At 38.8% G+C, this 11,603-nt stretch overlaps 1 protein-coding gene across 1 annotated transcript; it reads left to right on the plus strand.

Annotated features, from left to right (window-relative positions):
• The first annotated feature begins 1 nt into the window (after position 1).
• maco1a (macoilin 1a) lies at positions 2–11,603 on the plus strand. Its single transcript, XM_068332866.1, has 11 exons — positions 2–229; positions 1,698–1,839; positions 2,069–2,195; positions 2,340–2,463; positions 2,600–2,778; positions 4,123–4,654; positions 4,767–4,925; positions 7,773–7,955; positions 8,143–8,263; positions 8,544–8,718; positions 9,482–11,603. The coding sequence occupies exons 1-11, from the start codon at positions 150–152 to the stop codon at positions 9,682–9,684; spliced, it is 2,025 nt and encodes a 674-aa protein (XP_068188967.1). The 5' UTR covers positions 2–149; the 3' UTR covers positions 9,685–11,603.

Consider the following 11,603-nt stretch of genomic DNA (forward strand, 5'->3'; position numbering starts at 1 on the left):
GCCGACTGTTTTTATTTATTTCTTTGTTTCATGTGCATAAAACAACAACAATGGTGGATAATTGAAGAAGTCTCAATGTATGGATGAGCGAATGACATTTCCAGTTCCGTTTACCACACTAATATCTCAAGTGAATCAACAGGGGGAGGATGAAGCGGCGCAATGCGGACTGCAGCAAACTCCGACGGCCGTTAAAACGGAACCGAATCACCGAGGGTATATATAGCAGGTACGAAAAGGGGCTGGAGGGACGTTATTGTATAACAATGGCGCCGCTCTGCATATGTCAAGAAAAGGCTACCAGCCTCTTCTACATTCGTATTGAAGCACATTTTGTTTTGTCGCAACAGAGGAGCTAACTGAACATAACCGTGTACTGTATTGTTAAAATCATAGGCCTTATGTTACTTATGCGATATCTTGTACAGAACATGTCGCTGACTAGCTCGTTAAATTTGAATTGTTGCTAAATTTAAATGAACGGCGGCCACTAAAGTCAGTGGGTAAACGCACGACAGCTCTCCGTGTAAATATTGTCATATAAGACGATAGGATAGCATGGATTTGTGAGAAAAAAAATCAAGCTACAGCTTTGGATGACAGTAGTAGTGTCAGAAGCGCTCGTTTCGAAGTCCGGGCTGCCGCCGTTGGGGGGGTGGGGGCGGGGGTCTCACCTGCGCTTTGTCTGGCAAAGGTCTTACCGTAATTCGAACGCGCCAGTGACAGAATTACATGAGTAAATCGGATCTGACTGCAGAATGTGAAACGTACACATTTTTTGATGAGGTGCATAAACAGAGAGCCCATTCAACTAGATGGATTTATGACACACACAAAAAGAAAAACAGGAAAACAGCTGTGGTTTAGATAACATGTCCAGACATGACAAACATGCTCTGTCTCTCTGGATCCTATTCTTTCATTGGTTTGAATATTTCTTTTGCATTTTTACAACATTATAAACAATACCATTTATACAAATATATATATATATATATATATTTATTTTATTTTATTTTTTACGTTATGGAAATATAAATAATTGTCGAACAGTAGTCATGGTGTTACATTGGTATTTTTAAGTCAGATATTGTTGGTCAAATATTGAGGAGATCTGTTTTATAAAAGGTAATGGACAAATGTTTGTGGTACCAATCTAAATAGATGTTCAACCGTGTTTCTCTTTATGTCACTTGAGTCTTTTTGACATTCTTCCTCATCTACATCATCTTGGCCATGGAGGATAGGTCTGTCGGGTGTGTAAGTTGAATGGCTCAAATATTATGGACAGATTATGATTAATTATGTTTTTGTGGAAGGTCAGGAAATGTCCCATCCAAAATTGAAATATTCCAGATTTGGTGAGTGTAACTTTAAAATGTATAAGACTCAATGAAAATTCACCACTCGTTCTGCCTACTAATAATTCAGTTACTGAAGCTGTTGTGATTCATCTCAGATCAGTAGCTTCAAAAGTTGTGGATCCTGACTTTTTCTTAAATTACTTTCAAAGTAATAATGAAGACTGTCATGGCAAATTGTAGGGGAAGTTTTTCAGGGTCAGAGATTCTTATTAAGAGGGTCACACTATTGTAGGACTATTGTTTTTAGATGGCATAATGGTGAAGCTGAGCAGCTTATGTTGGAGACTCTTGCTGTCTGACTGCTATCTGCTTTTATACTTTCTTTTCCTATAGTACATTCCTGTACCTGAAGTTCCTGGTGGTGTGGGTATTAGTTCTACTGGCTGACTTTGTCCTGGAGTTCAGGTTTGAATACCTGTGGCCCTTCTGGCTTTTCATTCGAAGTGTCTACGACTCCTTCAGATATCAGGGATTGGTAAGAGCATATTTTTTTGTTATTATATGACTCATGCTTTCCACTTATGTTAAGCAGTCACCTCAACATATCAAATATATGCTGTTAATAGCTTATGCAGTTTACGTGACACAGTTTAATATGGATGTGTATGGGGACATCATATGCAAATATATATTAGTGAGAATGTTTAAGTACATTTTATGCGTTTCTGCACTACAGCTCACATGTTTGTGTCTCCTGCACTTAGGCTTTCTCTGTCTTCTTCGTATGTGTGGCATTTACATCAGACATCATCTGCCTCCTCTTCATTCCTGTCCAATGGCTGTTTTTTGCTGCCAGCACCTACGTATGGGTCCAGTATGTATGGCACACAGGTTAGTCCACGTGCACTGCAGATTGTATTTATGTCTGCTCATCAATGCCGTTTTCACATCACAGACTCTGTATGGATGAGAACCGCAGCTGCCAAGTTTCTTCAAAAGTCTTTTTTTCTCTCCTTGTCTCTTATTTACATGCAGAGAGGGGCGTATGTCTACCAACTGTATCACTGTGGATCCTGTTTGTGTACATCGAAGTCGCCATACGTTTCAAAGATCTAAAAAACTTTCACGTAGACCTGTGTCGACCCTTTGCTGCTCACTGGTAATAGTCATTGGAAAGTTTTTCATCAGTGTCCCATTAATATTTCTTTTGCAGTTCCCATGATAAATGATAACAATCTTAACAATCAAATACTTTTGCTTGTATTGGATATATGTTTCTCTCTTTACTTCACCAGTATTGGCTATCCAGTGGTAACTCTGGGTTTTGGCTTTAAGAGCTACGTTAGCTACAAGATGCGACTGAGGAAACAGAAGGAGGTGCAGAAGGAGAACGAATTTTACATGCAGCTTCTACAGCAGGCTTTACCTCCAGAGCAACAGATGCTGCAGAGACAGGAGAGGGAGGCAGAAGAGGGTGAGAAACATTTACTCCTAAATTAAAACACAATGGACGGTTCAAGCCAAAAGGAGAGTGGAACTAGTCAGTTAAGACACACATGAAAGAATAATGATGCCACTGTTCATATAGAGAATTTAAACCGTACAGAATGTAAACTGTGTGTGGGGCCAGACGGTCTGTTTGTCAGACTGTCAAGACAATGCAGTGATCTGTTCGTTAGATGCTCATGTTTAATGTACAATAATCCAATCCAATACAACAGTTCAGCTGTAAATTCTGCCTAATTAACAATAATGATATATTGATATTATAAGTAGGAAATAATTTGATTAATTAAAATTGATGCACATAAGTAATACAAATCAAACTCATTTCAAAATTTGTAATAATCATTGATGGAAATTGAAAACTTTTTTTTTTTCCCCAAATACTTTGTTTATTTCGAAGTTTGAGCTTCTTGATATTTTATAATTCCCCACCATTACATTTGAGAGGCAAGTATTACAGTATATGTTTTCCTCCAGGACATCTGTAACTGCTCTGAACAATTATTTGGTCTTATTATAAATAAATATACTCTGCAGCGTTTCTCCTGTAAGACTACTACAAACTGGCGTACCTGGTGATACTGATTGGCACTACATGATGGGAGTCGTGGTTCATTATTTTAATTCTTTCTTTATCTGTATAGTCCTGTAGTTGAGCTGAAAACCATCTTAGACCCTGAATTACACCCAGGGGTCAAACAATTGAGAAAATTGAATTTAGCCTGTAATTTCTCTTTGTCTAGGATGGCCTGAGAAACCTAAACCCCCAACTACAGATCATGAAATAATTGTCCTTATCAACTTCCTTAGTTACTCAGGGTTTCGTCTTCCAGCTCTGTGCATAAAATTAGAATAAGAGGTTTTGGTGTGTTAGAAAAAAGACCACCTGAATGACTAGTTGTCATAACAGAGTGCTAGGAAGTGTATAAGACCATATTGCCACATATTGAACACAAGACAAATGCTAACTGAGCAGTGATTATGTAAATTATTTAGTTAGTCAAATTTTTTTTTTTGCCTAACAGCTGCATTAATCAGGATGGATGTGAAGACACCACCAAGAGTATTTCTGACTCTTTTGTTGTAGAAATAGAATAGAAAGTAAATATAATCAAAAACAGTAATGTTTTCTTGCTGATGTAAAGTTTATGAATCACATGATAGATCTAACCTGCTTTCAGCTTCTCACAAAAGAATTGTTCAGTCCATGCTTGTAGTCCAATATGACCCCAGTTTGCTTTTCTATGTTGCTCATTCCATCCACTTTGTTTTTATATGTCTTATAATACTGTCTGTCTTTGCTGTCTTCCAGCTGCTTTAGCCAAAGGGATCTCTGAGGTAGAATCCTCAGTGATAGCCCAAAATGGAGCACCCCCTGGTAAGAAAAGCACCTCAGTCATGTTACCAGAACTGGAGTACCGGGAAAAAGGGAAGGACAGTACTGGAAAAGAGCGTGAGGGCAAAAAGCAAAACTCAGTCGGTATCAATAACAACAGTATTTTACACACACTGGACTCCAAACTCCAGGAGACAGAATATATAGAGAACTATACCGGAGCAAAGAGACTGAATAACGAGCTGGTAGGAGATACCACTCATACAAATACTAACACACACTCTGCTTCTAAAGAGGAAATGGGGGGATCAGGGAAGATCTACAAAAACGGGGGAAACATTTCCAACTCGTCTCCACGGAATCACAGTTCTTCAAACGGCAGCGTGCCACCAGGTTCCTCAACCAATAAGAATGAAAAGAAGCAGAAGGGGGCAGGGAAAGGCCAGAAGGACCCAGTTGAGAACTGTATTCCCAACAACCAGCTGGGCAAACCAGACGCTCTCATACGGTGAGATGGATACTGCCCCGTGGTTGCAAATGCCAGGGTTTTTTTTTTTGCCCATTGTTGAATTTGTTGTATTTTGCTGATCTTTTGGCCCTCTGCTGTTCCATTTTGAAAGGCTGGAACAGGATGTGAAGCGTTTGAAGGCCGATCTTCAGGCCAACAGGCAGTTGGAGTCAGAGCTGCGGAGTCAGCTTTCCTCGATGAGCAGCCAGGACCGCAGCCTTCGCTCTGAACTTGGCCAGCTTCGCCAGGACAACGAGCTGCTGCAGAATAAGTGGGTACACATGCAGTAGCACAGTCGTCATACAGTACACAATATAGGTCACTTACTTGACAGTTTGTTGAGGTAGGTAGCAAACTTGTTAAGGCCTCAGTGTTCTCGTTTGCGTTGACGCACATTTTTTGACAGGGACGCACGATCGTCAGACAGCGTGCGTCCCTGGGACACAAGCTTTAAATGCACTTCCATTCAGCAAAAATATTCACAATTTTTCCATTTCTCCACTTAAATTTCAAACCCGGAAATTTGATCTTTCGCAAGGTTCTCATCACGAGACACACCTGCGTGATTCTGCCTTATTAAAATCCACCAAATGGCAACACGCCTGCTCGTTTTACACGCTGCAGTGAGAGAGGAGTTAGTTAGACCCTCCAGAGAAAGCCAAAGTGTCCTGTTGGGTTTGTCTGTCTGTTAAAGCTCTTTGAAACGTCTGCTGATGTGATTAAGCGCTATACAGCGCTACCTCTACTTATGAAATTAATTGGTTCCGGAAGAAATTGCATAAGTAGAAAATTTCGTAAGTAGAGACATTCGTACGTTGAGGTACCACTGTACAAATAAGGTTGACTGATTGATTGATTATCGCCATGCCTCTGAAAAACATGCAAAAGTTGGAGTAAAAGCAAGTGACAATGAGTATTTTCTTGAATAAAAACAATCAAAAGTTAATGAAGAAAAAGACACAGATATTCCTGACAGATATTAGTGAAATGTGTGCGGAGAAGGCTCTTTCAGCTTGGTGCAGAAAACTATTGAGTGAAAAGCAAGTTAAAAAAAAAAGTATTGCATCTTTCTTTATTTCTAAAACTGTTTTTTTAAATGACTACCAGACTTCAACATTTTGATAAAACTAATATATAATTGTACTCTTTTTTTACTTAAACAGTTCTGATGTTATTAATAAAAACATTAAAATTAACAGTTTGTTTAGTTTCTATATTGTACAATTGGCAAAACTCAATCCTTGCTTACGCTTCTACCCTATATTCTGTTATTACTTTTTGAATGAATAAACATCACGTTAGGATGCACCAATGTTTCTTGAAGCGCATCACAGGGATGCACTACTTTCTTGAGGTAAAATGAACTCTGAGGACTAAGTGATGGCCTCCGTTGTGACGAAAGAATAACATACTCATTTTTTCAGAAACGATAAAAACGTGATTCCTGCAATACTGAAAAACCGAAATATTCCTCCATACTGAAAAACATCTGGCTTGTTTCCACACCTACCTGCTTTTTAATTTCCCTGGCCAGTCGTTCAGATCTATGTCATTAAAATATCATATTCACAGCTTGTTTAACTGAAAATACAGAATATGCATATAGAATCTAAGGCATAAATTGGTAAAAACACGTTCTAGGATAACTTTAAAAGGACTACAGTATTTTCTGCACCATAAGGCGCACTGCATTATAAGGCACACCTTCAATGAATGGCCTATTTTAAAACTTTTTTCATATATAAGGCGCACTGGATTATAATGTGCACTGTTGGTTTTTGAGAAAATTAAAGGCTTCTGGGTGCGGCTAAGAGTGCGGAAAATAGTTTTAACCATAGCACTTGTTTGATGAAACGGTGTGATTCTCATGTTTTTTTTTTAACCTCAGAAACTTTCTAAAATCTGGCAGCCATGTCCTGGTATTGAAATAAGTCAACAGTAAGATTTTAGTTCTCATTTTTCATTACTAGCACAACTACTTCTGCACTGTATTTACATGTTGAAACAAGTCCAACACTCTGAATGCTTTTGAGAAAGGAGGTAGGCAGCACACTAGTGAACAGATTTTAACACCATGATTTCAGACTCAACTGCCTGAATCAGCCAGCAGACCAGGTGTCACCAGTCATCACCAGTCAAGCTCCTCTCATTGAAAATATCATCAGTTATGAATCACAGTGATGATATGTCCACTGAAATTTCTGAAAACATCAGCATTTTTGAAAGATATTTGTATTGTGTCAAATCTGACTGCTATTAATGTTATAAAAGAATTTGTTTTGACAAATGTAAGGATTTGAACCAGCAACAGACAGAATTTTCTACCGAACTAAAGACAAGCAGACGCATAAGCTGACCAAACATTATTTGAAACACATGGGATTCAAAAGCATATTAAGTCTTTGGCTTACATCTTTATCAGTTAGCAAGTAAGAGAAGCTTTTCTTTCTTCAGCAGTCTCTGGCTAAGTCGTGGTACATAAACATTCCCTGTAATGAAACATTATCAAAGGATTTGGGTTTTAGTCAAAGGGGCAGAGAGGCCACAAAAATATACAGCATGTGGATGATGTCATTGTAAAAACATTTGTCACAAGATCAAATCTTTGGGTCCACATCATCCCACTGTATAAAAATAAACCCAGATATTAAGGTCAGTGCTTCTACACAGCAGTGTACATGCATGTCAGGTCTAACTAACTGGTGGGGAGTACAGATATTTACACCCTTCTGAGGTTGTGGTGGTTTCTTCCCAAATGGGGCATCATGTGAATCATTAGCATTACTATCGGTCTCACTTGATTCAAAGTGTGAATGGTGGTTTAAATTTCTGTGGACAGATGCTCTGATGCTAACGTAGACACCACCATCCACATTGTGAATCAAGTGAAACAAACAATAAATTGTCTTCAGACCCTACAAAAAAGTCTTCAAGGTCCTCCTGAGTGGAGTCAGACAAAGCTGTGAAATTATGATACCTTAATGCTGTGACTACAGCAAAGACCAGAGGGAAAGCAGAGACTATTGTAGCAGGAGAGTTAGATGAATTGTAAGATTAATATTGTCTGAAGAAACAACCCTAAAAACTCTATATTTCTACACCTGCTCTTATGTTTTAGGCTTCACAGTGCCGTCCAGGCCAAGCAGAAAGATAAGCAGACCATTTCTCAGCTGGAGAAGAGGCTAAAGGCGGAGCAGGAGGCCCGTGCCCTCGCTGAGAAACAGCTGACAGAGGAGAGGAAGAGGAAGAAGATGGAGGAAGCCACTGCTGCCAGAGCTGTAGCATTAGCTGCTGCAACTAGGTGCTATTTCCTTTAAGTATCTGAAACAGTTTCATCAGGAAACTTTGAAACTTGCTTTGCGTAAGAAAGATAATGAAAATAAAACCTGATTGAAGATTGAAGTATTGTTATAAGAAGCAGAAGTTCAGGTGACTCTCGGACTTAACTTTTATATTGTCTGCAATCATCCCTCTCTCCTGTCCAACAGAGTGGAGTCCACTGACTCTCTGCGCGGTCGCATCCGAGAGCTAGAGACTGAGTGTAAGAAGCTCAGCATGGATATGAAACTTAAGGAAGAGCAAATAAGGGATCTGGAGTGCAAGTGTCAGGTGAGAAGGAACAACTCACTTTCTAATTACACTTTTGACTGATAACTGTGGATAACCTCCCATCCGAATGTTCACTTCGCTGACGCGATGTTCCCTATTATTAATTGATGCGATTACACAAGTAGACCCCCCTATGCCTGCTGAGCATCTAAAATATTTATCACAGTAATTCTTTTTAATGAGATGTTTATGATCATCTACAACAAGAAACAAAAAGAAAGTTGCATAATTGTCTTTCTTCCATGTTTACTATATGATCTTGTTTCCATCCTGTCTACAGGAGCTGAGGAAATATAAAGAGAATGAGAAGGACACAGAAGTGTTGATGTCAGCGTTGTCAGCCATGCAGGAGAAGACCCAGCACCTGGAGAACAGCCTGAGTGCTGAGACCAGGATCAAACTGGACCTGTTCTCAGCTCTGGGGGATGCCAAAAGGCAACTGGAGATAGCACAAGGTAACTGGACACCGGTTATTTTTCTGCAGTTACTTAAAGTCCCTCATTAATGTTTTGGATTATCATTAACTGGGAATTTATTTAAACTCCTTCATTTGGAAGGGGTGAATTGTCTTGGAGACAGAAGATGAAATTGTACCTTACAGCTGTCTAAAAGTGTCCTATATCATTGATGTTTGACCATTTGGATAGTTAGGACTGACATATGAAATAGACATGTCAACAAAGAAGCTGAAGGAAAAATCTCTTCGAGCCAACCTGTATCTGTTTCTAACCTCGTTCCTGACCCGACCACATTTGAACATATTTTTCTTCTGCTTTTGGGATTGAAATCAATAAGCCATTGCTACACATCACAAAACCACAGTCACTACAGGCTGACAGCTGGTAGACATTTTTCTTTCTCATTCTGTGTTTTTGTGTGCTGTTTCTGACTGCTGTCAGTGCCACAAATCCTTAGCATTGAACATTAAACAATGACTTTCTTATGTGAGTGATTCAAACAGAGAGCACCTGTCTCCATTCAAAATCAACACCCAGTAAAATATGTTAATCATAGAAAAATCTCTTGATTTCTTCCAGTTAGTGGTTTGAAATAAAAATACTTAATAATGATGGTGTCTATTTTTGTTTAAACAAATTTGCATCTATGCCTAACCAATACACAAGTCATAAATTCAAAAGTGGGGTGTAAATTGTGGAGTATATTATATTTTATTGGAAAAGGAAATTCAGTTGTTCATTTTTCCTTCCTCTCATCCAGGTCAGATCCACCAGAGGGAACAGGAGATCGCTGAACTGAAACAGAAGATAGCAGAGGTGATGGCAGTGATGCCCAGTCTGTCCTACTCATCAGACGGCGGCAACCTCAGCACTGTCACCCCGCACTACTCTTCAAAGTTCATGGACAATAGTCCCTCCTCCCTGGACCCCAATGCCTCAGTCTACCAGCCACTCAAAAAGTGACTGTGACACCCACACTTTTGTCAGACAGAACTTTGCCTCTATCTCTATCATGTTTGAGTTATTTTTGAGTTTACCGGCCCCTGACAGGTTTTGCACTCTAATGTTGTCACACAATCCGTCCATACATTCATGTATTTGGCTCCTTTTTTGGTTCTTTTATGAGGATTTTTATTTTCAAGGGGTTGTGTATATTGGCTTTTTGTTGAGTTTTGGTATTCAGTTATAAGACAGTGCGGTGTGCTCGAATAGCAGAAAGGAACACACTATTTGTTGGACAAACATCTCCAGAAGGGTCATCATGCATTGCTTAATGTCATTCCTGTACTTTCAGAAGTCACTGTACATTTGAACTTTTAATTTCAAATACACCTGATTTACATCAAGGCAAAAGACATGTTTCTCTTTCAGATTAGTGTCTAAAACCCACCCTTGAAGCCCAATGAGAGATACATGAATGTAAAACTATTCATGTTTTGCTGTCACCATGAACTTAAATCAGTGATTGTTTTGTAATGTTTTGTTTCTGTTAAGAGAACTTAGATTTCTCCTAAAGTAATGGTATTGAAGAGGTAAATGTTTGCTGTGTTCTTCAGATATTCCAATACAATTTGTTCTGTCAGCTGGAATAGAAAAGCTTAGAACACACTCAGTCAGTAGAGAAAGCAGAATTATAAGTCATAAAAGTAATTCAGGATTCAACCTGGCACTGCCAAAATGTCATAATAACTTTCACCTGTTTGCTGCAGACACCTTTCCTCTCCCTATGGACCAAATTAGAACCAGTTAGGCCATATGCTTCTCTGAATTTAATGATGTCGAGGTAACCGGTGGTTGCCATTATTTGCAGATTTTACAGTGCCTTGCATTTTGTCTTTTTAAGATGCAACAACCATGTAGTACTTTGCAATCCTGGGATTTAAAAGCATCAAGCCCCTGTGCCATGGTTCTTTCTCTGGCTTTGCTCTGCCTGGTTTTCATCCAATAATCAATTCTTCCAATTCAGTATTGAGAATCTAAGAAGTGTCACTGAGGACACATCCAGTCTTTATTATCTCAGCAAATTGATTTCAATATTAAAGACATAAAGGGAAATGTAACACTGGACATGGCTCACAGTCTTGGTATGAGAAACACCAACCAAACTGATTGTCACATGCCCCAGAGTTGGCATTTAGTTGTTTACAATGATGTACATTAACATACTGAGGAATGTTTTCTTTGTTTACTTCATTTCCGTTCTAAAGTGCCAAGTGTTGATGTTCAGTTTTCATCTGGACTTTGATCAATGTAGCTAGCATACTGTTTGAAGAAGATTGCTGTTATTTAATTTAATTGAACCTTTTTTGTCATTTAAACATATTCATATGGTGTTTACAAGATTATGGGCTGATTCTGATGAAACAGCAGCTGGTCAGTTGGACTGGTTGTTTATTCCATATTTATTTATTCGTTAAAGACTTTTGTTGAGTGGCACGTCCTTGATATTTCTCATCTTATTTAGTTGATTTTCTCTGTTTTCTACCAGGAAGGATTCTGTGAATGTGTTGTGTTGGGAAAAGGTTTCCCTGGAACCATTTGACCATGTCGTGCTGTCATGTTGCCTACCTGGAAAAAAGTATTTTTTTTGTGGATCACTTTGGTGTTGTGAATTCAACTCTCAACTTGCTTTTACAAGTTTGTGTAGAAGGAAGAGAAGGTTAAAAAGTGCTTTGTTTTATCTTTCCATTGTTTCAATATGTTTCTTTTCCTTACCTAAAGTGAGGGTGGCTGTGTCACACTTTTCACTTTGGCCATCACTTATTAAAGAAAGTCTTGCTGGCAGCAATGCAAGTTATTCAGTCTATACACGTCATCCTCTATGTGATTACTTTTTCTGCCTGAACTTTTTACCCAGAAACAACCACAAGATGGTGATAATG

The sequence above is a fragment of the Antennarius striatus genome, chromosome 14 (assembly GCF_040054535.1).
Source record: "Antennarius striatus isolate MH-2024 chromosome 14, ASM4005453v1, whole genome shotgun sequence".
Taxonomy (NCBI): Eukaryota; Metazoa; Chordata; class Actinopteri; order Lophiiformes; family Antennariidae; genus Antennarius; species Antennarius striatus.

Bases quoted from the DNA above. Each gene is read 5' to 3' on its own strand.
- maco1a (XM_068332866.1), top strand. From the start codon at position 150: ATGAAGCGGCGCAATGCGGACTGCAGCAAACTCCGACGGCCGTTAAAA. The intron at 4,655-4,766 runs GTGAGATGGATA...CCATTTTGAAAG, and splicing joins AAACCAGACGCTCTCATACG to GCTGGAACAGGATGTGAAGC. The intron at 8,264-8,543 runs GTGAGAAGGAAC...TCCTGTCTACAG, and splicing joins ATCTGGAGTGCAAGTGTCAG to GAGCTGAGGAAATATAAAGA.